Raw genomic sequence first — 27,729 nt, 5'->3', positions numbered from 1 at the left:
ATACATTTCGTTCCCATTTAAGATCTCGTGACAGACAAACTGTTGCTTTTCCGAGGCCCTTTGTTCTGAAGGTGTTTCCTCATCGGCCCCTCAGAAACCCCACAGAGAACATCAGACCCTGTTCTAACTACTGCATTGTCACAGCTTCCTCAGAGGATATCCATTAGAGACACTGTGTGTGTGTGTGTGTGCAAGCATAATTCACACACATACAAACGTATACAACCAGACAAAGCAAGTACTGTTGTGTGTACCAACATGGGCCTGAGAGGGTCATCGGGGTGGTGACGAAGTAGAAACAGTGAGAGGAACCCAGACAGGACTGCAGGTTAATGGGTCAGGAAGTCACACCTCAGGAGGGTTGGGGTCCAGGAAGTCATGCCCACACACACACACACACACACACACACACACACACACACACTCTCACACACACACTTTACAATGTGTCTTGTGGGTGTTAATTGTCCACATCTAACTGTTTGGTTATGGCTCACAGTCCAGTTACTGCACGCGATCTCTAACTGACGACTGAGACCACCAGACACAGCTCACAGAAAGGTGATGTTTTGAAAGATTGGATTTACATTGTATTTATTGTCACAGAATCCCATGTTTAATCAGGGCAAGGTGGAAGCAACTCAGTTCACATGTTAAAGATAAATTAGGCCAAGTAAGACCTGATTTTTCTCCAGGAAAAGCACAGGTGTAACTAATAAAATAAATGGTGGCTAAATTATATTTAGTTTCCTCAGTTTATTTTATTCTTTACAGTAATTTAGTATGTTGTTTCATTCTAACAATTTTAATAATTTCCCCTAGATTTGTAATTACAATAAGAAGTTTTCTTTTACACTTTTTTTTCAAGTATGCCCTATTTTATTGAAAGTAACTTGAGGTGTTTTGTAGAGCGGTTTATATGATTCACCATGTTGTGTCTCGTGCATGACGACACCTGGTCTGCAGGTGTCGGTGACCGAGAAACACAGTAATGCGCCAGCAAATGATGCAAAGTGCACTAAATCATGATGCAAACTGGAGGATTTAAAATGTCCAAAGATAAATCGTCTTACATGTTTTATGAGGATGACGACTCCAAATATGTACACATATCTCAGTCTGGTGAGTAACAATGAATGTCAGAATCAGAATCAGAATCAGGTTTAATTGGCCAAGTAAGTTTGCACAAACAAGGAATTTGACTTGGTAAGGTGACTCTCAGTGTGCTTACACAAAAATATACAACACAATACAATACACAATACAATACAATACAATACAGTATACAACTTAATACAAATATACAACACAATACAATACAATATAAAACAAACAGTGCAATGGACTAAGGAGTTTAAGAAGTATGTACAGGCGGAATGGCTATATACAGTGGCTGTGGAATGTTGCACAGCAGTAGTGCAAGAAGAAGTGGAGAGTGCGAGAAGTGCAGGGATTTAAAATATATAAATATAATATATATATGTATATATATGCTACAGTGGTGTTATTTGTTCAGTAGTGAGACGGCGAGGGGGAAGAAACTGTTTTTGAGTCTGGAGGTTTTGGCTAACAGTGATCTGTAGCGTCTACCAGAGGGGAGGAGTTTGAATAGTTTGTGTCCGGGGTGTGAGGGGTCTGCAGTGATTTTTCCTGCCCGTTTCCTGACTCTGGAGGTGTACAGGTCTTGGATGGTGGGCAGGTTGGCACCGATGATCTTTACTGCAGACCTGACTGTCCGTTGGAGTCTGTTCTTGTCCAGTTTGGTGGCCGATCCAAACCAGACAGTGATTGAGGTGCACAGAACAGACTCTATGACTGCGGTGTAGAACAAGGTCAGCAGATCCTGAGGCAGGTTGTACTTCCTAAGCTGGCGCAGGAAGTACAGCCTCTGCTGGGCCTTCTTGATGATGGTGTTGATGTTGGGTTCCCACTTCAGATTCCGGGAGATTGTGGATCCCAGAAACCTGAAGGATTCCACAGCCAACACAGTAGTGTTGTGTATGATGAGGGGGGGGCAGGGCTGGGGGGCTCCTCCTAAAGTCCACTGTCATCTCCACGGTTTTAAGCGTGTTCAGCTCAAGGTTGTTGCGACCGCACCACAGGACCAGCTGTGCATATAACTTTAGTTTGTTTATTAGAAAATTGCACATAGGGCACCATTAGGCTAGCTAATGTGCAGTTTTCTTCAAAAATATGCAATGAAGTTAATGTTAAAATATGATTTTATCAAAGCATCTGAAGCAAGTGATGGGACACTGATTAATTGCCTAGACACTTTTCAATTTAAACCTAGACACTGGCTGACATCTTAACAAGTTATTACTGAAAGAAATTCTACTGAAAAAGTTAGAACTTATGTAAATACTGTAACTTTCCTTTAAGCTATTGCTTCCTGTGAACCGTCATGAGTCCCTGCTCACTCCATCAAGTGTATCAAGGCAACTCTTCATGTGTGAGCAATAAGGAAGAGGACACGAGATTGGACAGACTCACGTGTTTGTTGTTGTGATGACGTAACGAGGAAGTGCCGTTGCAACACGATCATAAGGGATGATGGGGGATGTAATTTGGTGACGTGTGTCAAGACCGAACAAAGTCTAGAACCCAAATGCAGGACTCAAAGCAAAGTAACCAAAAATCTCAGTTTTAATTAACTGGAAACAAACCAACAGAAAATCTACATGAACAAAAGTAACAGAAAATCGTGACCTGGAAACTGAGGAATTCCATGGACATGGCTGGTACTCTTGGAACAAGAAACAAGACGAACTGGCACAGGACAAAGGGAGACAATATATACACAGGTGGAAACAATCAGGAGCGAGGCAGACAATCAGACCAGAGGAGAAACACACAGGGGAAGGAACAAGTTGCCTGAAACAAGAGGAGAGTTGACCTTCAAAATAAAACAGGAAATCACGAGACAACATGGACACAAGACACAAAACTTTTCCTGGACATGACAACGTGAAGATGTACGTGTACGACTGTTATCAATGAGACGCTCAGTTACAATATAACTTCCCACCACTTGGTGGCGGTAATGCGCCAGTCAGTTGTTTTACAAGCTCCAATAAGCAGAAGAACACAGTCAACCAACAGCTAGCCTGTAGCGAAAAGTTATGGAGAAGTATTTAAAATGAAGAAATTAAGACGAAAGTGTAGCCAAACCTGCTTTGGTCATAATAAATTATATTGGGACGTACAATGTCTACAGATAACATCTCTTTCTTCTTGGCTCCAACAGTTCTTCCAACAGTAGTGCTATTAAGAACAGGATTTCCAGGATTTGTCATTCCTCGTGTTCATACTGCCAATTAAATGGTCCCTTCCAAATGTCCTGTAAATGAAGTGACTGGGGACATAGGACACCATTCTCATTTTGTGTCAAATGTATTCAAAAGTTATTTGAGGGGAATTTGAGCAGTGTGGGCATCTTTCTACTTGAGTTAAAAATAATGAATTTGGCTTTGAGTTTAGGCTGCATCCAAAATATTTCCACAAGTAATAGAAAAACAAAATGAAAATGTAGCTGTCGATATGAGATAAAAAGTGCACCTGCGCTTCAGTGACGCTGGTCTCTTCATCCACTCGCCAGTCTAACCATGCAAACAACATGCTGTAAATGTTAGATGTTTGATATACAGTCTTTTAATCGGTCCAACGTTTTAGCTAAATAAATAATAACATTGCTATTAATGTAGCTGTTGCATGTGTGTCTCAAAGGGGGCTAACGTTACATCAGACTCCACATAAGCTAGCACTGTAATCAGGATTTGCTAAGTGTCATCACAGCCGTAACGAAGTGCTACAGGATATTGAAAATTAATGCAGATATTGTAACATTGTGCACTTAGTTGTCCTTTGTTGTGTGGACAGGCGCTTTGTGGTGGAAAGTGTGTTAGCAAAATACAATTTAGAGAATGAAAAAACGACAGTGAGTCTTCCAGCTAAACCGCTGGACCCTTAAATGCAATTTAATGACTTGGAAGACAGTGCCGCTTTGATGTGGCTTACAAAATGAATAATTCCACATTAGTACGAATAATGTATGCATGTCACCTCACTGTGTCACTATTCTATTGTGTCTCTACACTGCCATGTTTTGCTTCTTGTTCAGTACACTTTTTGGTGACTTGAAACGGATACAATCAAATAGAGTGATTATGCTCCATAACCAATTTCAAGTATTGCATTCGTTATAAATATCCTTTAGAGCACAGTAAAGGGGTTTGTCTTATTTAAACATGAAATGACTGTGAAGAAGCTTGATTTCCAAAACTACAAACAAAAAAAGATTTTATGAAACTTTATATATGTATGTTTGATTTAAGGTCACATTTGAGCTATAATTGTATTCAACAGAGGTGCAGAGGTGTCACACAATGGAGGACCTAAGTGACTGAAGGTCACGGCATGTGCCTGAGGGAGACATACAGCGAATGGAACAGGAGAAGGTAGCTAATATAGGGAATGCTTAATTTTGGATGAGCTTTGTAAATATCTGGTGCCGCTTATGCAGGTTGTTTACTGATTCAATTTAATGCACTTGGACTTACATTAATAAAGTATTCTTTCATTATCATACACCTCATGACAGATGACCAGCTTGGAGAGTACCCGCCATCCTACGGTGACCGACTGGCTTGTTTTGGATACTGCAGAAAGAAGGAAAAAGAAGCCAGCAGTCGCAAGTCAAAGCTTTTTGAGCGACTTAGAGGAAAGCGCTCAAGGAACAAAGGTGACCGTGTGTGTCAGAGAAAGCATCAAACCCCTCCAAAGAATGCTCAGAAGAATCAGAGAAAAGCTGGATGGATTTATTTCAGAGTAGGGGAATTTTTTCAGGTACGCAACCAGAAAAGAGAGTCCCGAAGGAGAGTATCAAACAGAACTTGATTGAAAAGGCGTCCCTGTTGTTTTTTGCAAGCACATTGGCTTGTTTTATATTCATGTGCTCTTATTATTTACCAAAAGACAGCTTGGCATTGTCAACCATCCATAACCCTATTGATGGGTTTACTTTGAAGTCTTCCTGCAGTTAAAATGAAAACATGTGCAGTTTTGTATGCTGTGGTTGTTTAAATATCTGAATAAATAATTCAGTTAATAAATGTGTGGACTTTGCATTTTACTCAGTTCTTTAAAAGGACAACAAAGTATTTGTGTGTACATATATCAGCTACAATTATATTTGCATCTATCACAGGCTGTAACTGTAATTGTTCTACTGTGGTGGGCCGCTACGTCTTTTCTGCTGGCCTAAACAGAATCACCAAGTTATAACTATTTTATAATGTAACTTTTCTTCACAAATACACTATACATGTACTATAATTATGTTTCCCTGTTAGCTTATTTTCTCATTGCACAGCTCCTGTCTTCCTCTGTTGCTGCTTCCAGTGCAGCTTGTTTTAAGGAGAGCTTTTATCCAATCAGATTTCACCTCTATGTCTCTAAGTAAGAAGAGAGGCCCGAGGCCTTCTAGGTAGCTTTGCAGATTAAAGTACATGGGGACGTTATCGTTGATTGTCATAGTCTTCAACCAATCAGATCTTTAGTTTGACATGCTGGGCGTATTCTTTGACGTACCAGAGCCACCTAGGTAGCCTGTAAGTAGTTTTTTAACACTCAATGGCTGAAGGAGGAAGATAAACGGACTTGGTGGCGGATTTACTAAAAACGCCTTTCGTAACAAACCCCACGGCTAGCAGCCTCCACCCAGCAAGTAAACGGACGGTGACGATCCCAATATCGACCGCCACTGTCGAGCGGACATTTTCAACCCTCTAACGCATCTAAACTTATTCCGTAAACTCAACTGTGGAGGATCGACTGTCATCAATGGCGTCCATGGCCATCGAGAAGGACCTGTTACTGGTCATTGAACTGATTGTTAACGAAGAGGAGGACTTTGTCTTTCAGTGAACATCATTTGGTGAGTGAACTGCTTTTTGTGTTTTTACATCTGCAGTAGCGTAGTGTTAATTTGTCTATGGTGTTGTTTTTATTAGTTATATAGTTAAATATCGTTCCTTCTGATATGAATAACATTTGAATGTTTCGTGCTCTTGAGTGTGCAGTGTTTTAGTTTAGTTTTGTCATGCTTTGTTATAAATTAATGTGACTGGTTCTTGTGAATTAGTTATTGTCATTGTGTTAATTACGTTGATGTGGACTACATGCATTGTCCGTTAATGACGCAGCATCCGGTCATGCGCGTATTATGTGCATATATATGGCTTCTTGTAACATTTTATTTCACTTGTCAAAGTGTTGCAGTTTACACAAAAAAACAAATAATAGCATAGCTGTGGCGTCATAATGAGGTTATTAGGTTGTTCAGCTGCAGTAAGACGGCACAGAAGACCCCGGTAGAAAATGCACGGCTCGCCACTGCCTTCATCACATCAATAAACCCTGAGCAAAGAAATAAGTCAAACCATCAGGAAGCAGCTGCTGCAGACCGTCTCTGCCCCACATGAAAGGATGTGGTTTGTTTTGAATGAGTCTTAAAAAAAAACTTCCACCACAGGCCCTTTTTTATTTTATGTCCTCAGCTGATTTTTATAGACTTTCAGCTGAATTTTTAAATGAGAAAAGAAAGAAACACGTCTTCCACTGCAACACATATTTTAGGGAATCATTTGTAATGCTGCTCATGACATATGAATGACCTTAATCTGAAGTCAATTTCATTCTTGTGAGTCCGTAGTTAAATTTAAGTCTGTAGCTCCCCCTAGAGGGAAGAAGCCATATCACGATAAAAAAGTCAGTGAGATTGAATTACTTTAATGAGCCTCTGGGTGGGAAATCATTTAAAATGGTGAACGCGTCAGCAGCACTGGTTTTTAATGTGCTTTTAATCTTATAATCAGATATGTGTTTGTGTCACTTCAACATCAGCCTTAGACATTTTGTCAGATGAACATATCCTTTTGGATATTCTTTTAATAATAGGAAATATAAACAGGACCAGTTACAGTACCACTTATTTTCCACTAGAGGTCAGGGCAAAGAAACAGAAGAGCTCAGTGTGAAGCACCGCCAATGAAATTTGCACTCTTAAGTCATGAAAACAAAGAGTGTTGTAACACAATGTTGGGAAAACACTCTCAACTTGCTTTGTGGTGACAAAAAAAAGACAGTTGTAGCTGTAATCAGTGATGGTTCCCATACAGTACTCTAATGTTGAACCATTTTATCCCCCGAATGTCTAATGTTCACCTTCTAACTTTTGTAACGCATTGCCTTTGACTTGCTTGCTTAGCAATATTTTATTGGATTATGTGTCCCATTTGTCCGTGCCTCATCCTCGAACATTTTATCTGCACTCTCCGCAGGTTATCGTTATATTCAGGATAAATGTGTATTTCATATATACTCTTTTTGGCCTGAGCAGGTATGTCCGCCAGTGTGCGACCTCACATTACAGTAAACACATAATAATATTCACCTCTCTGCCTCCAACTGTCGAGCTAGCCCCTTGTGTGGGAGTGAACTAATGCAACACAGTGGCAGGTAGTGGACCCACTTTACTTCACTTTTTAACATCTAAGTTGTTGTGTAACTTCTTCGTCTCCTACAGTCTTGCCTCCTAAGATGATATATATATATATATATATATATATATATATATATATATATATATATATATATATATTCATGCAATTAGAAATGTAGGATAGGAAGCCAATAAGATCCCACCACTGACATTTTGTTAAGAAGCTAAATATGTTAATGTTATTTAATTAGCTAATATTCATCCATAATCACCTGAGGTGCTCAGTGGCCTGCTGGTAGGCTGGTCATCTTAAGTCCTCATTATGTGGAACTCCTCACCCACAGATCCAGATGTGTCATGACTGAGATCCTTTTGGAAAAGCTTTTATAGAGGGGGCATTTATGTAGTCGGGAATTAATGTAGTGGAGGGTTTTAATATTAATTTATTGTGTCGATGTTTGTGTTTCTTGACTGTTTTCAAGTTTTGCACATTTTAAAGATTCATCCAGAGGTATAAACGCTGTGACGTGTGGCATATCTGTGTTATATACTTGTCCCTATAGATAATTAATAAATACATATCCATGATTGATGTGTCATGGTCAAATATGTTTCATGAAAATAAAATAAAAATAGTGTTACTTATTTCATTTAGCAGAAGTAGCATCGTTTATGGGAAACACAAATGTTTCAGAAAAGAATCGACACATCAAACAAATCAATGGGTTAAATTTGACCCAATTTGGTTTAATATAGCGCTGACTCAATACTGGGTTAACATTACCCAATAACCATGGGGAGAAAACCATTTGGCCACCAATTAGAACCAGGACAATGTCTGTTGGTGTTATTTTCATATTATTGTTATTTACACAAACTAAAGTGTGAAATAGTTGCAAACTGGTGATTTGTAATCTTATTGTCTAGATATAATATATTGTATCCCCTTGTCACGATCCTCACTGACAATAGATTATCTTGCTCTTCGGCCCAAACATCGCAATTAAATACCTTACGCCAACCCGGACCTTAAAACCAAGACTTCACCTCGAGCAATGCCCTGGAGAAGTAAAAGCGACCAAAATATCTTGAAAAATGTCATCACTGTCAAGGTCAAATCTCTAATTGGTCCTCACAAAGATAGAACAATACATACAAACATGCACACGCACACAACTTGGTCATTTTACGAAACAAAATACTCCCAAAGAAGAGCAAAGTTCAACATTTAGTGTCTTTATAAAACAGATTTGCAAAATATAGCCAAGCCATTTAAATATGCATAAATAGCAAGAAAATACTTTCCCATTTCAATTCAAATAATTGTTTTAACTTCTTTATACACAAATCAGAGATGGACATTATATGAAAAACGGGGCTGAAACCCTCTTGATTGGTTGCAGCAGAGAAAACACAAGCATATAGCTGAAGCGACAGAAAATATACATCCTCTGAAGACACATATTCATAAACATTAAAACAAAGTCGTATTCAAGTCTGTGAAATATCAAAGTACACATCTTTGGATGGGTGCCTTTTAAGATATATATATATATATATATATATATATATATATATATATATATATATATTTACATCAGCAACGTAACCGTAATTAACAACACCATGGCCAAAAAGTTTGTGTCTATGTACAATAGTGCAGACGAGGAGCTTAAATCAGAACAAGGCAGTGAAAGGCTAATAACACGTTATCAAATGTCCTGATTTATTAGACTTCAAGTGGGTTCCCTTTGTTTTGGAATATCATTAAATAACAATGTCAGGATTAAACATATTTACAGGACATGTGCCAGACTACACCCTGCTCTAATAAACAATTTTTATGTTGTTTTTTTTTAAAGCACTGGTCCTTTTTTAACACTTAAAACACAACTATTCAAAATAAAACTCACTGTGATTGTATATCTAAACCTATTTAAATCGTATTGTATTAATTTATGTCTACTTCACTTCCCTTTCGTTATGAGACTGAAATGTTATAAAAAACCTTTTCTACAAATTAAGGTTTGACTATTTTTGCCCATGTAATCTTTTATTTTACATTCATCATAGTCACTAATTCAGCATTGTAATAATTGCAAAAGGTCCTCCTCTGATTCTAATACTTTTCAGTATAAAAGCCTCATTGCATCTTGCTCCAGAGGAAATTTTCGAATTTTAGACAACCTTGTGGATAAATAATGCAAATATTATTTATGACAACATTTCGATATGTTTTCCTCTTTCGCAGTGTCAAACTGTTTGCCTCCTCTTAATTGCTCGAAATATTTGTAAACATTTTTTGAAGGTGACATCTTTGAAATTATTTAATTTGACTGTGTCTGACCATCAAAAAGAAAAAGAAAAATACAAGTCTGTTTTACGACTGCAACTCAGCAGGCTTCAAAAGATTCATTAATCTCACTGTCACTTTTTTAAAAGGTGCTTTCGCCTCCGGGAGCCGAACGGACACAGAGATCCGAGAGACTTTCTTTCTTGTCTTTTTGTTTTTTCCTCCCACAGACCACAGTTCACTTGGCCGGCTCAGGGATGGGTGGAGCGCGTTCCAGTCTCATGGTCCAGGGGTCAGAGGTCGCAGCATAGAATGGAGAGTGGGTAAGCGCTTCTTCTCCAGCCAAGGCGAAGGCAAACACTCCCCTCTGCCTCCCTGCTCCTGCCTTCTCCTCCTCTGCGACGCGCTTCCCCTCTGCTCGCCGGTCCTCCCTGCTGCCTCTGCCCGCGCCGTCTCCGCTCTTAAGGCCCGGACCCCTGTTGCCGAGCATCTCCCCAAGTCCGTGACTCTTGACTCCCTGGTACGCCGGGATTAAAACGTTCTCCTCAAACCGGATGGGGGCAGCAGTAGGGGGGCACAGGAAGTTGCTGGTGGGTGTGGACCGCCAAGCAGCTGGTTTTCTGCCTCTCCTGGGGCGCGAGATGCGGCAGCTCTGCCTCTTGATGTGTCGATGTAGGTGGTCGGACCGCGTGAAACTTTTGTAGCAGTGCTCGCACTGGTACGGACGGACGCCCGTGTGGATACGCAGGTGGTTCTTCAGGTCGTAGTTGTGGACAAACTTGGAGTTGCAGTGGAGGCAGATGTAGGGCCGCTCACCTGTGTGCTTCCTCATGTGGATCTTGAGTTTGTCTTGTCTGGGAAAAGAACAAAAGCACATGTTTTTATACGTTGTGTAAAACATGAAGGAAAGGTTAACACGTAAATTACAACATTGCTTCTCTTTGCCCTTTTTAGATCTTCTTGTGCACATACAAGTGAGTTTTAAAAACGGTACAGATAATTTGCCTCCACGTTAAAGGTGGAGGCACGCGGGAGGATGTTGGTGAGTGACATCACTAATGCAAAGAAACCAGCGGAAGGGGCTTTCCACTTTGAGCTCTTTGATATTCAGATTTGGTGAAAACACATTAACCTCAAGTCAAAAGAGCATGGGGTACTTTTCCGTTAACCCCGCTGTTTGTCATAACCTGGTGCTTTGAAGTCAAAACGCACAAGAACAGGAAGATCTCAAGATGATCTCTTTGCGGCCTATTAATATGATGATGAAAGTGCTGCTTCAAGTACCTGGTGAATCGAACTTCACAGATGGTGCACATGTACGGTTTCTCCCCTGTATGCGTCCTCATGTGTCGCGGCAGTTTCCCCGCTCCTTGGATGACCTTGTTGCAGATTGGACACTGCTGTGACGCTTTAGGCTTCATCTTCCTCTCCTCCTCCAGCTGCCAGGGAGGGAACAGCGTCCCCAGGTGGGACGCGGAGCTCAGGAAGCTCAGGTACGACCGGAAGTCGGCCTCGTCCTTTATCGGACCCAGAGCGTGAGCTTTTGACTGCACTGACCCAGTGTTCATGGTGCTGCCGAGGCCCGAGCTGACAAACTCCTTCAGGAAGTCGCCGTGGAGCAGACTGAGCGGGATTTCCTCTTTCATCTCCTCCTTTATGATCCCTCTTTTCGCAGCCAGATCGAGGGGCCTTGAGGTGTCGAGCAGAGCAGAGGTGGGGAAGGCGTGGGGGAGCCTGGTTTGCTGTGGAGCCCCTGCGTGGGGATGCTGGTGGTGGCTGGGGTTTAGGAGCTGCTTGGGGAAGGTCGGGAACTCGGCGGCCCACATGGAGGGGTAGAAGCCAGGCAGGAGAGGAGAGAAGTTGGCCCTCCTGTCCAGTGTGGACATACGTGGGTAGAGACCCTCCTGGAGGAGAGACTCGATGGAGAAATCCTTCAAAGCCCGACTCTCCATGCTCTCCTGCAACACAAGACGGCATCATCAGCCTTTTGAACTTTAGAACTTTTAAAGTATATCTTTTTTTTTTCATGAAAATACAAGATAAGTAACAGAAATCTTAAAAAGTATTTAGTGAACTACCTGTTTGCCTCTCACGGTGTCTGGAGACTGAGACTGTGACGACCCTCTGTGCAGGTCAAACCGCTGGTGGTACTTGGAGGTGCCGGGAGGCGGTGAGCCCTCCGTCCCCGGTGGCGTCCGCTCGCCCCTGCTCTCCGACGTCTGCAGCGACCTCTCGCTGACATTGTCCTCCTCGTCGTCCTGCTCGTACTTCCTCGACCCCTCATCCTCCTCTTCGTCATCCTCTTCTTCCTCCTCCTCGTCTTCCTCCTCTTCCTCCTCTCCCTCCTCCGCTCTCCCTCCTCCGCCGCCACCCCCGCTGTCCATGATCTCCAGGCAAACGTTGATGATGCAGGGGATCTCCAGCATCCGAGCTGCGTTCAGGATCTCTTTAACGTTGGACGCCGTCACGGTCAGCGTGGACGTGTAGGCGAACTCCAGGATGGCTGTGAGGGGATCCGGGGCCACAAAGTCGATTTCATACACAGTCGCCGCGTGATTATGATCGCCGCCGTCAGTGGTGGCCACTGTGAAGAGCTTCTTGAAGTACTGACTGCAGGCGGCCAGAACGGAGCGGTGGGTGCGGTACTCCTGGTCCCGGACGATGAGGATGACGTCGCAGAGCAGCCCGTCGCGGCGCTGCTCGTTGAGGCTGCAGAGGACATCGCTGCTGTGGTTTGGGAAGGGGATCCCAATCAGGTCCTCTTCTCTGTGATGGACCATTCTCCTCTCTGTTGTTATCTAGATAGAAGGGATGACAATGAGCTGTTCAGTCACATGTAAATGAGAAGGTCAAACTGAAGAAGATATCATTCTGTGGGACCCACATGTTGCTCTCAGAGCCTCCATTAATCCTCACTATTTTAATTTAACTAATAGTCTTGTCTTTAGTGCTGTGCAATGTTATAAATCTCTGGTAGTCTTTCAGAAGCCTGGAAGGTCATTTAACAACAACAGTTTTGAAGGTTTTTAGAGAATCCTTCAAGACTTTTTAGTCTGTCTGGATACAAGAATGAATATTCAGTCTTCCACACACAAACATTTTCCACACATTTCCATAGTCTTCCATAATCTTTCCTGATTATTTTTTTTTTATCCAATTTTGTACGCCCTAAAAAACATGACTATCGATATAAAATAGCATTACCATAGATAATATGAGTAAGCCTTGAACATATTTGTTCATGCTGTACAATTTGTTCTCAGGTCTGTCTTAAGGTCTGTATAAGAGGCTTTGACATCAGTGAGATATTTCTGAAAGGAGAAATGTCACAAGGGTACCATCTCTGATGATCTCTGATCTCTTTGTTTGAAGAATATTTAACTAAAGAAAGTTTTTATTGTGCATCTGAGTGTTTATTTGTCTAAAAATACCTGGAAAATGTTATACAGCGATACCTTTGGACATTTTCTTTGATTTCCTGTTGCCAGGTGATGATTGGTCACAGTCATTTTCACAATAAAAATCCACATCGACACAGCGAGTCAGTATCATAAACATTTAGCTGTCACAGTGAGGAAGCAGCACTCAATTTTGCCGCAGTGATTCTCTTGAGGAGGAAGTGCCAACAAGTGATGAGGGCGCGTTAAAGCAAATAATAAAGCAGTTCATTATTCTAACACATTGATATAGAGAGTGCCACGTTCTCATTGTCACTGATAACGAGCAGCATCCTTCATTAGACAAAGGATTTTAAGAAAGTGTTGATATTTGAGTGGATGGAGGGCTTCTAAGCAAAGCCGATATTGTTAACAACAACAATGAGTGACAGTCTCGCTTTATTAAAATATACCGTAGACATGCTTGTTTGTGTGCCATCTGTGCAGCAACGGCAACAAGCGGTAAACACAGCATGTCTCATTTTCCGCAGACATCACTTGTCTTGTGATATTTATTCTTGAATGTGCTATCACGATTCCGTGTTTCCACTGTGTGAGTTGGGGAGACCCGTCGTCTTGATAACACATTAAACGGAGTTGACAATATATTTTTGCTGCTGTTTTTTTCCGTTCGACACTCGGATGATGAGTGCGTGAGAGTTTCTGTGATAAAGTGCGTGGCGCGCATCCTTCTTGTCTGTCTCCAGCAGATTACGAGCACAAAGCAAGCCGATACCTTCACGTGAACAATGCCGCGTGCCATTGGGATGTGGTGAGAGGCAAAGAGAACGCCGAAAGAGGTCAGATTGTAGTCTAGATACTGTATCCTGTCGAAATGCTTACTTCTGCACTCCTCTCCACTCTCATTTGATTTTACGTCTCCGTGACCGAGAGCTCGACATTGTTTTTTCGATTCTCTCTTTCAAATCTCTGTCCACTTTTTCCTTCAGAACCGTCATTCCACAGCTGCTTGAGTTCCTACCTGTTGATTCACTGTGCTGTTGTTTACAGTCACGGTGAGAAAACTCCCACCGGCCGAGGTGCTCATTCATTCACGTCTATGAATAGAGCTTAAACTTAGCCGTCCACACTTGGTGGTCACTGGAGGCATGTGTAGATAAATACTTTGAAGCGGGCCCGCTCACCACAGCTGCATTGTTGAATGGCTCTGAATGGGCTGTAGCCACACACACACACACACACACACACACACACACACACACACACACACACACACACACACACACACACACACACACAGACACATATGTACACATTAACACACACACATGCTTGCTTTTGTGCTGCGAGGGATCTCACCAGAGAGGGAAGAAATATATATATTTCAGAAAATCCTGTAGTTCACCTGCAGGTATACAACTTGGATACCAATCTTACATGTAGTTTATTCTTGTCCATCTTGTTGCTAGGTAACTGTTGCTATGTTCATGCCATTGATACAGTGTGGTCATAATTAAAATGTCTATAGAGGGGGTGGTGGTATAGGATATAGGCCCACAGACCTACTGCAGAGAGCTACCTCAAACTCCTCCGATGGGAAAACTGGAACAAAAGAGCAGCAGAGAAAGTCGCCAGCTGATGAAATCATATATTTGAAAAGGAAATAAAGGATAATGAACAGAAAAGGGAATTCTATCCGTTTCATACAAACCCCACAGTGTTGTGCAAATCCTGTGCTATGAGCTCAGGTAACACACACCGGGTTAAAACGTTGTTCACCGATCTGTTGTGCGGAGCGATATCCTTTTTCTATTATATTTCACACCACAACATGCACACAAGTTCTAAGCTGGGTAGAAGGTGAAAGAATCGCCAGTGAGAGAGTAGGGGAGAGATCAGATGGCTCTAAAAAGTTCCCTAACAGGTTGCACAAACACCAGCCGAGGGGCCCCTCCCTGTAACAGCCTGCCAAGGCAAACAATAGTGCAGAGCTTGGAACAACACTGAGTGGATAAGAGGGAGAGAAAAAGAGTCTGACTGGGAGGGCTCGGCCAACCCGCTGTCACTCTTTTGCTCTCGATCCATCCCACCCACTCCTGGAACTATGGGACACGTGCTGCTGTTGCTGTTTGTTCGCCTGGTGCCCCAGCGAGCACCACTCCCCTCGGTTCCCAGTGTTTGCCTGCCACCAGCTAGCGCTAGCTCGTAGCGGCCGGCCCCTAATTACAATGTGGAGAGGATCTAAGGAGGATGTGCCACATAGACAGGGAGGGGAGGAGGGCACCGCTTTCCCACCGCAAGGTCCTGGAGCGGCATTTCATCAGCCAAACAGCCTTTAACCCTTTACTCCCCCTCCCAACCCCCACCCCACCGCACCCCGTCCACCCGACACAGCAGCCAGGGTGGGGACGCCTTGTGAAAGGGCCCTGATAATTACAGTTTAAGTCATTTGGCTCCCTGTCAAGTCAAGGAAGGACAACTTCTTGTTATTGAGTGTCCGCCTATAACAACCTGCCAACATTAGGGGACACGATTATTGAATAAATAAATAGCCTGAATCATATTTGGTTGAAGACATCAGCTGTATCCCCTAACGCTGTTTATCACAAGTACTTCTACTGAATTAATTTACTTAACAGGAATTTCAGTTCCACGCGTGAAAACTATTCATATTCGTGTCAGCTCAATTATTGAAGTGACCTCTAATGGACAGTCTTGCCTTTCCATCTTGTCTCTCTCTTTCCGGCTGCTTGCACCGGCCACGTCTCCTCTCATGCCGCACTTAGTCACTAACACTTTCAACTCAGCACTCCCACCCCAAATTATGTGTCACCTCCATTCCGCAGCGTCTTTCTCCCAAGAACTTCATCTGCTTTCCGGGATCTGACCACCACCATCACCACCACCTCTACCACCTCCTAATTATTCTCCTCTTCCTCCTCCTCCTTCTCCTCCTCCTCCTCCTCCTCCTCCTCCTCCTCCTCCTCCTCCTCCTCTCTCTGTCTCCGTTGCAGCTGTATCATCATTATGCCTCCAGGAGAACGGCTAACTTGTCCCCTGCCCTGACCGCTCAGGCCACAAATCAGCAGCTAATGTCCATCTCAACCCTTGTCAGGGGCAGACACTCATTTGGCCTGTAAGTTACAACACCCAGGCCTAGTTTATCCCTGTCAGACCAGTTGCATCCACCTGACCCACATGCTAAATCACCAGCAGCCAAAGTTTACCCCTGTCACCTACTGCCCATAGCAAACACCTGCTGAACAACAGTCACAGATGGATAATAATTTATAGTATTGACAGGCAAAATCCAGCCCTTATTAGTAGAAGACATTGATTTGACCTACTGTGTAAGCTAGTCCATTATCACCAGTACAACAGTGCACCTGTTTCTCCAGGAGACACCTCCTTGGTTGGAGTTTTAAATGACAATTGTCTGGAGCCTATCGGCTGCATAGGTGGAGTTTTTAAATTCTTAATTGCTGTCAACTTGAGCAGGTGAACAACATGTGATGCCCGTTACACAAACTGGGTTGTGTCGTTATCTTCACAATAATGATGAAATGTCAGGCTCAGATTTGAGCATTTATCTGCACAAGTTTTGCTTTAAAAGTTGAGGATCGCTTGAAACTTATTTATTTTTTAAGTTTACACAGAGTTTGGTGCACATTTATTCCACATTTACACTGTTATAAAGCAAATGTTGTAAGAAATAATTGCGCTGTCATACATATTATTAATGTAAGTACAGAATTACTTTTATTAGATTAACAATTTGGTTTTAAAAAATGTGCCTGCAAGTTCAATACATTTCTAATATGGGGCGCCATAAACCTCACTTTAAATAACAGAGATTCTTGTTAAAAATGTGTGTACCGATAAATACATTATTAGATTGAATTGGTCACTGCTATTACTAATAATCTACAATTCATGCCTTTTAATTAATACTAAAGTTGCATTTATTATCAGTGTGATAAAATGAAATATTTGAAGAAAGCACTGAATCTGGAGGCCAATTTAACTCGCTCTGCTCCTTAAAGAGCTTGCTTGCACTAAATGTCATCTCTCGAGCCTTCAGGGGGGCCCTCAGCTACACACCATTATTTCTCTCACCCCCAAAGTAAACAAAAGTTTATGGCCCGCTGATGAATATCGGTTCAGTGATTAGGAATGTTGCTTCTAGACTTTCTGCTGTCTAGAGTACAGATTTTATACACGACCTTGTGTTTTTCGACATTTCTGTTTGGTTTGAATAAAGACCCCCAACGTCTTTGAAAATGGTAAATATAAAATCAAAAATATATTTTCTAACTCAGGGATAATATTGAAGTTTTATAATCAAGCCTTGTAAAAGTAATACGCCTTTATTAAAACTAACTGTAGCTAATGAGATATTATCCGATTAACTTATCATGACATGGATCTATAATTTATGTATTGTCTTGCTGAGTAGGTGTCTCTTTTAAAGTGACTTAATACATATTGCAGTATTTGACACAGAACCCTTAATATACATGTTTACATGCAGCTTAAATCCTTGTATTTTCTTTCCCCCTCTTAAACTAAATTGTATCCATTTTGTATCCATCTCATATTATTCAATAGAGCATTTAGTGAGTAATATAAACAAATCTTAATACAAAAACTGGTTAACAAGTTTGATGATGATACTGGTCATGGGATTTTGTAACTACATGAGGTAAGAGGTCCATAAGCTGGCTAACAACAAGTCTGTTGTAAACAGTAATTTACAGCTCAGTCTCAAATCCATAACATGTTTTTATTTTGTCCCCACTCACAAACATACCCTCTATCTTTATGAATTACCTGAGTATTTATTTGGATTTAAAGGAGAATGTCGCATAGATATGGAATATCTAAAAGTGCAATGTATAATTACTGTTGGAGACAAAACACATACTTAAGCTCACTTAAACTACTACGTTTGACATATCCAAGACGGGCTGTGATGCTATAAACGCTCATGCTATTTCCAGAATTTTTACGGCACAATATTTACACGACAGCCTAAATGATTACATGAGTCATTAAGTGACTTTATTGACCTGTTTGCACCTTGTCAGGCCTTTTTATGATCTGGAGCTACAACACTCTTTAAAATTGGGACACTAAGTGCTGCACACTTGTAACATTATGCACAAGTGCAAGCTTGTTCGCACACACGCAGACTCCGAAACAATGTGACAAATAATTGTGGACATATACACACAGACACACACCCATGTGCACACTCCAAAACTCTGGCTTCCACATGAATTCACACATGTATTGATACGTTTGCCAGCATTCCACAGCTTTCAGCACCCATCACCTACCGTGCCTTCAGTTTCTTGATTCCCCTCACGTGTCTTTGTATTTCCAGACTACTAAGAGGCTCTGTTGCTCCTTGCTTGACCTCTCAGCATTGCCCTTTTTTTTTTTTTTAATTGAATCACAGCTGCCTCTCTCTTTGCCAGTCTGTCAAACAGTCAGCCGGGGCGATCAGTGCACTCACAGCCTCCCCACACCGATCACGGATGCCCATTCACAAAAAAAAACATTAAAAAAAAAAAAACACACCCAAGGAGGAATATCCAATGGAGAGAAGCTAAAGCGGCGCAACAGAGGAGAGCAGAGTGTGATTCTTGGGTCTGTCTGTGTAGCAGAGTGGCTAGTGTGGAGTTAAGAGCCAGGCTCACTGTTGTGTGTGGCTCGTGTAGGACGAGCGAGAGAGTGAGAGGAAGGGAGGGAGGGCAGCAGCACTGCGCTGTGGAGATGTCGCACCACTAGTTTTTATAGCAGGGTGGGTAGCTGGAAGATAATAATACCCCGTCCTCCTCCACAACACAAGTTTAAGTGCACTGTGTAATAAGCCCATGGCGCAGACACCCTCTGATTTAGGTCAGACAAAATGAATTTTTAGTTGTGTTAGAGTGGATTTTTGGTATAAAGGGACCGGGGCGAAGAAACTCGAAGGGGGTTGTTTAGGGAGACTGAGGGAGGGTGAAAATAAAAGAGGAAGAGAGGGAAAAATCAGGAAACTATTTTGTGCACCTCTTTTGGTTGGTCTCAAGCTGAGATGAAGAGATGTAGAGGACTAAAAGTAATCACTCAGAGGCAGCTGCAACTTGAAGCCAGTTAGTTTCAGTTTTACACCTGTTTTAAAATAGAGTCCTCCTAATCTCTCTTTCCTCTTAAATAGCCCAAAAGTAAATTCCATGCTCAAACTAACGTATAACAGGCTCTTTGAGACCTCTGCGCATGTGTTCAGACTATGAAGGGTTAAAGACCACGAGGTGTAGCCCCCATAAACACTCAGCCACAACAGACTAATTACTGAAAAAACACGGGCACACTTTAGCCTGTGGCACCCTGCTGTCAGAACCCTATAAAACTGTCTGACTCAGTAAATGGTGTTCATTTTGAAGGGAAATATTACTTAAAAAGCAGACTAACGCTGAAAAATACCACAACCTGTTTGCAGACCTACTTTCCTTTTGTGTAGAAACGTTTTTTTTTTTCTTCTTTAACCGAGGTTTCAAAAAACCGGATTGAAGAGAGCAGAAGGCCAACGTCAGATTCCGGTTTTGAGTCAGAAAGTCGCCGAAGGAGGGTAACAGTTGGTGAGCGCACCACCACCTCTACATGGAGGAGGCGGGCGTTTATGCAGAAAGGTGTAGAAATAAGCCATTCTGTATAGACTTCAGTTCAGAAGAGGGAGTCAGTTTAGCAGGTGATTGGGGAAACATTACGTCAAAACAATGTGAAGAGAGTGGCTCACAATACTGCTTCCTCCGGTCATGTTAAAGTGTGTAGGTGCGTTTGTGTGTTTTGTGACGGCAAGAACGAGAGAAAGTTTCTTTGTTTCCTTTGTCTTCCACAGACAGGACACATGTTATGACGTAGCACATTCAGAGGATCTGAAACAGCCATTGGGTTTTCTTGTATGACATCATTAAACCATTGTATTATTGATTTTAACTTTTCAGCTAGCAGCTAGCAGCTAGCTGAGGCGACACACACCTGTCGCTATGCCTAATTTCAATGGGTGTGTTGAATAAAAATGTTCCCCCCCCCCCCATAGAGTGAAGGAGGAAAACTGTTTTGTCCTAGGCTGTAAACATGCTATAATTTCTGCTGTAAAGTTGGGCATCTTAACATGGAGGTCGATGGTGATCAATTGTGGTCAATTGTGGAGAGAGTCTCATAAAGCTATTTTAAAAAACTGCAGTTTATTTTACACTTCAGGAAGTCTACGTTTTGTCCGACAGACCTAAACACAAAACAGTGGTACAGATGCTAACTAAATTTGATTATCCAACATACAATTAAGGACCAAATCCTCGCATCTTCTCCTTCATAAAAGGTAGGAAATCCAGTCAGTCATTGTTATCTTCATTGCTACTCGACCTTCAAATCTACTAAAATATTTCTAAACCGAATCATCTAAATCATAACTGACAATCAGACAGGGAAAGCAGACAAATTGTATCGCGTTAATCTCCACAAACAAGTAGACATCCTACATCAGACTGCTATGCCCACTTCCCTTTGGGGGACTAAAGGAGACCACAGCCCTGGTGGTTTACACTGTTTTGTACGGGGTGAAAGCTGAGGCCGGCTCACATTGGCATCTAGTATATATAAACAGGGTTAGCCACTAACTGCTAGCAGGCCGGCCAGACGGCCAGAAAAACAACATTTGCCATCGCATAAGATCGGTTATCTATTCTAAACACGCCGCTGCCGTCATAGCAGCCCACTGTAAGTACTACCTGTGTGGACTGCTTTGTTCTACACTCTGCAAGACGTGCAAAATGTAAAATACACTCATTTGCTTTGCAGCTCTTAAGTGTTTCAGGCCAATTGCGACGTGCACACACAGTAGAGCGTGGCAGACGAAATCAATTATATTATTGTCGAAATGAACGAGAAAAAATGATCCCGGTACTTCGGTGTTTTGTATTTACGTCGGTGTATAATCATCGGGCTAAATGACGTTTCCATTCCGCCCTCTGTCCTCTGCGAGTGTTAAGGCTTCACCGAGATGTGGTTAGTGCTACCAGTCACAAAACAAGAAAGGACTGAAGGGGACCGAGTGAGAGTCATCTGTTTTGTCTGTCTGTCTGTCTGGTGTCTCAACATACCTGTTTACTGCCACCTGCTGTGCCCAGCACGACACATGTACCCGGGCACCAGATTGGCACTTTGCAGGGGGGTGGGTGGGGGTGTGAAGCATCATTACACCAGGTTGATATCATGGTGACTTTGATGCTGCGCAATATCATAAGCAGAAAGTACTCAGACTTTATTGTAGCGGCAATACAGTCACATACATACCATAGAGCACTAGTTTGCATGTTTCAGGGAAACAAAAGTTTCACTCACAGGCTTGGTGTCATTATGAATTTGGTTCCTTGAACGTCAAGAACTGCTAATGCAGATTAATGCTGTTAATATTATTTGTCATAGAATATCTTTGATTAAAAAAAAAACTTAAATATGGGGATATGACATGTAAAATCTGTTTATTTTGTTACAGGAAAACGACGGTGCGTTTACACTCAAGTGACAGAGCCCTCTACTGGCCGTAGTAATGATGACTCTTGTCTGTCGTTAGCAAAGAGTCAATGCAAAAAAGTCTGCGTAGGCAGGAGGTGGCTTTGGGTGATGATGGAAAAACACAATGATGTCTTTGATTATACACTAAAGAAAACACACGTATTAATATTATTTTCCATTTCAACCACTAGATCCCCCTAAAGGCTACACACTGGACCCTTTAACCTTCATAACAAAGTCATTTTAACCCAAACCATAATCTTTCCCTGAAGTAGTTTGTTGTCGTTTTGCGACAGTGGTTTTTAATTTGGATGAGTTGTAATTCTGCCCCACATTTCAGTGCCTCTTGGAAAGCATTCATTTTGTTCCATTGGCTGGAAGTGGCAGAAGTAGGTAACAGCGCTTGAGAGAGAAGTGCACAACTGGTTTAAAATCATGTGGCAATGTGTAGATGGCAAAAATAACATGGAAAAAGAGTTCATGGTTATCAGACCTTCCCTGAATTAATAACGGCAGAGACAGATAAGCCCGACTTAGGCCCCTTTACCCAGGTGTGGCCTGGTGTGGGAGAGAAGCAGGAAAGGGAGGCAATCATCCCCCAACAGTCCAGAGATAGAGCATCGCAGCAGCCTCCCAGGGCTACACCCCCCCGTCTCCAGTCCAAGGACGGACACACACTCACACACACTCACACTCACACACTCACACTCACACACAGACGCAATGTTGCTTAAACACAAAGGGAGGCAGGCATGTGTGAAACCCGCAGTTCACTCTACCTCGCTCAATCACAGAGACGCACACCTATCTGTCGGGTCATTAGGACTCACCTTGGAGCATGCCATTCGGGTGAGTGAGGTGGGGGCGTTTCCTTTCTGCTGACCTGTCCGTATGTGTGCTTCAACTTTCTCCTGTTTTGTCTTCTTTCCAAACACCCTAATCAGTATCAGAAGCTTTGCCAGAAGGGAGGTTAAATACACAAGCTGCATGGAGTTACAGTGTTTCGCAGGTGGCCGCAATGAACTCACTGCCGTGGGTGAGTGTAGCTTGCATGCGTGTGGTGATGTTTGTGAGAGACAAATATAATTATTCTTTATGTTTCAGGCCAATTTTGCAATGTGGACATTTATTTTGGATCCGAAACTGCAGACAAAATGTACGAGTAGTCGAACCTCCGAGACGCAACTTCCACGTTGTTGCTTCAGAATTTCAGTATTGTGTTGCGTTTGTTTGATTTGGTGTGTGTGTTTGTGTGTGTGTGTGTGCGTGCGTGCGTGCCTGTACATGTGTGTGTGTGTTGGGAGGGTCGCGGGGTGAATGAGGACAACTCCTTGTGGTGATAACGAGAAGGAGGCCAGCCTTGGCGGCACAGCCTCTGTCTGCCCTCAGGTGTGTGTGTATGTTTGTGTATGTGCGCGCATGTGTATGTGTGTGTGTGTCAGCAGGAGAGCCCTCGGGCACTCTGGCACCTCCTAATTAAAACCAGTCAGGCTGCAGGGCAGGGGAGACAGATGCCTGTCATGGCACACACACACACACACACACACACGCACGCACACGCACACACACGCACACACTTTAACATGCACAACGTGGTGGACCACATTCGACCACATGCACACTCACAAACACACAAGTGTGATGCGTAGGTCAGCTATTTTTGTACCCAATCTCATCCCACCCACTCAGGTTTCACACAGGTAACTCGTCTGTCTGACCCACAAAAGAGAAGCTGTAAAATCAACACCGCAGTAACATATTTCACATTAATAAGGCCGCGGGACATGCATGATTGTTTTGTTACCGGTCCGGTGTATATTTGAGTTTCACAAGGGCATCCGTTACTTATTTTCAGTGCTCAGCCTTGGGTTAAAACAAATATATCTATTTGTCAATGAGCTCTCATTTAGTTTTGTACCTGAAACCTGGCTAACACGTTCACCAGTGACACACACACACACACACACACACACACACACACACACACACACACACACACACACACACACACAAAGCATGCCTCACACACACTCTCACATGCAGTCGTGACCCATCGTGGCTTCCAGATTGACACATCTCTCTTCCTCCCGAGCACAGAGTGAGACATAATTGTGCTGAATGTCTGTTACCTACCGAGTCTGTCACATTGTATCTCTGGCCCCATCTCCCCCCCCACATATAGGACTTTGCAGGCTAACCGCTGTTTGTCTGGGGTGGGTGGGTGGGTGGATCAAGGCATGCTGCTCTCCTTTTTCTCGCGGTGATTAGATAGCATAAGCAGGCTAGCTAGCCTAACCCACACACTCATGTCTCTAAAACTACCATCGGGCCCCGCTTTCTCTCTCGCTGCCTCTCACACACAGGTGGGTGGACCCACTTATTCAACCCAGATCTTTCTTTTAGACATTATGAAATCGTGCTCTTTTTATTTCCTGCCTTCTTTTCTTCATCCAGCAGCCTAACGCCGAATGACATTCGACTCTGTTTCCTGCAGACCTGTTCTACAAAGTTGAGGTTTAATTTAGAGATTGCTAAGCTGAGAGTGGTGTCTCTTTGTCACTCATCACCCGGCTGAGGCTGGTGGGTTGCCAGTGGTTACAGAGGCCTATTTTCTATTATCGAAGGTAACATTCAGGAAACACCCACAATGTGTGTGTTCAATGCTTCATTGCACACGCACAATACAAATTGTGGCCACGATCGACATTTCAGATGTAGAAGTGTGTGACAACTAATTGATATCGACCCTGCTGGGGAATACAAAGAAACACTCAAGAGTCATTTCCGCTGTGATTAAGGAAAGATAATGCTCGTATGGCGGGGATAGTATGACAAGGAATTCATATTAAATGAAAAGTTCCAAGTAATTCATGAAACGATTGAGTCTCTGCAGCTGCTGGTGTGTTGAAATCAAGTTGAAATGACGGGATTTAAATGCATATCAATAACAATATAAACACATTTCTTAATATTTCAAAAGGCTTCACTGTAGTTTCTCCTAACTGCCAAAGAGCTCGTTTGGGGCAAGATGTTTCTACTCAGGGGACGTAGGTATGTGAACATCATCAGTCACTTTATTGAAGAAAAATACTCAGACGTGATGAAAAGCAGCAGCAGAGACAGAGGGGGGAGAAAGGAGGAGAAAGGTGGAAATGGAGAAATTGTAAGCGGAAAGAAAGTATATAGCATGAAAAGCAGAGAGGGTGCGATCGAGCCGACCTCTGGGACTGCGAGTGCCTGCCTCCCTGGCTGCTTTGTCGTTTGAGCCAAGCGCTGTGTGTTTCGTGAGGAACGCAAAAAGTACACAGATCCCACAGAAGGAGCTTTTTTGGCAAGGATCGGGCCTCCCACCCACGGCAGCCTCTTCAAGCCTCCTCCCATCCTCTATTCATCTGTGAGGGGCGGCTTACTCACCCAGCCCAACTCCACACACACAACAAAACCTGGACCTCGATCCTATACGGAGGAGGGCGGACACGCACACGCACACACACAAACAGCTACTCTGCCATTGTGTACATACAAACCCATCAACCGGAACTTAAGCGGGGGTACTTGAGGGTAGCTGATTGGACGCTGTTGGCATCGATGAGATTAGGTCTTAGCTGTCCGAACAGGGTTTGAAAAACACTGATTTTAAGACAAGTATGACGAGAGGACATCTGTGTTAAAGGAGGTTAAAGTCAGATCGTGCATCCCTGTGTAAATGCTGTTACACAGGCATGCCCAAACGCTGTCAGGTGGGAAGAAGGCGTGTGGACTCATTCGCTCTGTCATTCTCATAATGAACACATTGCAACGTTTTTGCAATTATGAAGCCGCGTCCTCATTCATTCGACACGTTCACCCACGACTCCTTTAGGTTTCCTCGATCAAGTACTTCAGCGCTCTTGCACATGTTCACCCTATAGCATGCACGTGGGTCCAAATGTAACTTCAGTTTCTTTTATATCGAATATTGTCCTCATCACATGAAGTATACGACAGGTGAGATTGTGCAAACATGAATGAAATGCGCCTCAGGTAACAGCACACAGAGGGCTTCAACCAGGGTGTGTGACGAGAGTAGTTGATAACGTCTACGAGACTTCGTCCCCATCTAACTGTCACTGTGAAAGAGAGCTCTATAGGTTCTGCCTTTGTTTGTTTTTTTCATTAATGATGAAGACTGATAAGGGTTTCAGGCAGAAGCATGTCTGTTCTATACATCCTCCTTTCACCATTCAGTGTGGTGACAGCTATACATAGCTCTATATAAGGTAGGCTTTGAAGAAGCGTAATTTACCTTTTATACTTTCTTTTATTGAATTATCCATCATGTGTGCCTGTATGAACCAACTACGAACTGATAGGATTTGTGACTAACTGCAATTTTGATTCAAAGTCAAATCATCAGTCGTTTCTTTGAAATGGACCAAAGTCCCAAGGAAATGACCTTCTGTTAATTCTACTAATCATTCAATTATAGTATCTCAGCTCCAACGATGCAATGCCTCTATCTGATATAGATCAGCCAATATGACAGATCATCACCTTTTCAATAATACTCCTAAAGGTCAACAGTTGCTCATGCTATTTCATGGGGGGGGGGGCGGGGTCACAGACAGGAAGAGTGAAACAATCTTGAATGTCACACCTCGGCCCCCACATGTGTTGCACAGAGAAGCTGAATCGTATGAATGTTGTCGTCTGAGAAGTGAGCTTCTAGATTCTGGATTCACAGAAGGCAGGTGTCACCCCGTTTGTCAGATAGTTGTCAATTAATTAAGAGATGTGACACGGTCACATGTTGACTTACAACCACTCGGGCAGCTTCTTGATGGCAGAATTGTACGGGTGACAAGGAAGAATTCGGAGAAACACATCAACGTGCGCAATCATCCATTCATCATGTAGTTACACAAGCTGCTGCTCCAGCTTTGTAATGCTTTTACTTGCTTCCTCAGTGCCTGCTGTTACGTGAAAGAGGAGGCTTTCCTTGTGAGCACATCTGTTGCAAGACACACACACACACACACACACACACACACGCAGGGAAGATTCTGTGCAGCGCGGAGAATAGCTGGACATCCCCCTTTTTTTTAACTGTGTGTCTTATGATAAAAAGTTTGAGACGTGGAGCCATTTGCGGCTTAAAAATGGGTACGCGGGGGAACCTGATTCCACAAAAGGTCAGACATCCTTTAGTCTGATTCTGCCACTCAGCGGGGAGCCGACAACTCTGGCACGCTTTCAAATGTTGCCACAACACACAGAAAGTATGAACCTCTCATAACTTTTTTTTTTTTAGGATATGTGAAATAGTAGTACATGCAAGTGAAAGGAAAACAGAGAGGGAAAGAGACACTAAGATGTTACTGACCTTTTCAGAAGAGAAGTTTTGATTTCAGTTCCTCTCTAGCGCACTCAGTCAGGAAACTCAGCACCGGCAGACTTATGAAAGTGAGAGCAAGGCGAGATAGAGACTCAAATTTGCTCTGAAGGTGTGTCAATGATTTGTAGGAGTGAAAAGGTACCTTTCCGTGAAACGGTTATCTAAGAAACGCAACAAAACAAAAACTGCTACGCCCACCAACCTCAGCCAACACCCCTCCCTCCCTCCAAACCAAAAGTATTTGGCAACGTTCCCTCCAAGTCCACCTGCGCTTAGGGGAGGGGAGTGACACGCACTCCCACTCACTGGGCCAAGCCTAAAAACCTGCTTGTGAGCTCGGAGTGGGTTGTATGGTTATGGCTGGGGAGAGGCAGAGCTGAGCCTTGGGAACGGGGCTGGGGGACATCAGGGTTCTGCTGGGTAAGCCCGACTGGAGCCCGAAGGTCTGGAGCTGCAGAGAAGCTGCTCATAAAACAGTCAAACAGGCTGATGTGCAACGGGAGGAAGAAATTGGGGAAGAGGTCGTAGTTGTAGTATAATGCAGGGTTGAACCAGTGGGTGGGTCTTTGCCTGTGTGCCAAACAGGAGCTACAGGGGT

General features: G+C 43.0%; 1 protein-coding gene across 4 annotated transcripts; it reads right to left on the bottom strand.

Annotated features, from left to right (window-relative positions):
* Positions 1-9,947: 9,947 nt before the first annotated feature.
* LOC117740053 (zinc finger and BTB domain-containing protein 7C) lies at positions 9,948-27,297 on the bottom strand. Of its 4 annotated transcripts, XM_034546184.1 has the most exons (6): positions 27,274-27,297; positions 27,120-27,190; positions 14,214-14,408; positions 11,873-12,592; positions 11,079-11,752; positions 9,948-10,648 (listed from the first exon to the last, which is right to left on the bottom strand). In XM_034546184.1, exons 3-6 carry the CDS (start codon positions 14,277-14,279, stop codon positions 10,033-10,035), a joined length of 2,076 nt encoding a protein of 691 aa, XP_034402075.1. In that variant the 5' UTR covers positions 14,280-14,408; positions 27,120-27,190; positions 27,274-27,297; the 3' UTR covers positions 9,948-10,032. The 4 variants fall into 4 exon arrangements, with proteins under 4 accessions (XP_034402075.1, XP_034402077.1, XP_034402074.1 ...); XM_034546186.1 differs by lacking the exon at positions 14,214-14,408; XM_034546183.1 differs by lacking the exon at positions 27,274-27,297 and having other exon boundaries at positions 27,120-27,205.
* Positions 27,298-27,729: the final 432 nt, after the last annotated feature.

This window comes from Cyclopterus lumpus, chromosome 12 (genome assembly GCF_009769545.1).
Source record: "Cyclopterus lumpus isolate fCycLum1 chromosome 12, fCycLum1.pri, whole genome shotgun sequence".
Lineage (NCBI taxonomy): Eukaryota > Metazoa > Chordata > Actinopteri > Perciformes > Cyclopteridae > Cyclopterus > Cyclopterus lumpus.
The sequence above is the reverse complement of the archived record's forward strand: the minus strand, read 5'-3'. Positions and strand labels throughout refer to the sequence as shown.

Excerpts from the sequence above, each read along its gene's own strand:
- LOC117740053 (XM_034546184.1), bottom strand. The coding sequence starts at position 14,279 with ATGAGCACCTCGGCCGGTGGGAGTTTTCTCACCGTGACTGTAAACAAC. Across the intron at positions 11,753-11,872 it reads ACACCGTGAGAGGCAAACAG|GAGAGCATGGAGAGTCGGGC; the intron begins GTAGTTCACTAA and ends CTTGTGTTGCAG. Across the intron at positions 10,649-11,078 it reads TGTGAAGTTCGATTCACCAG|ACAAGACAAACTCAAGATCC; the intron begins GTACTTGAAGCA and ends TTCTTTTCCCAG.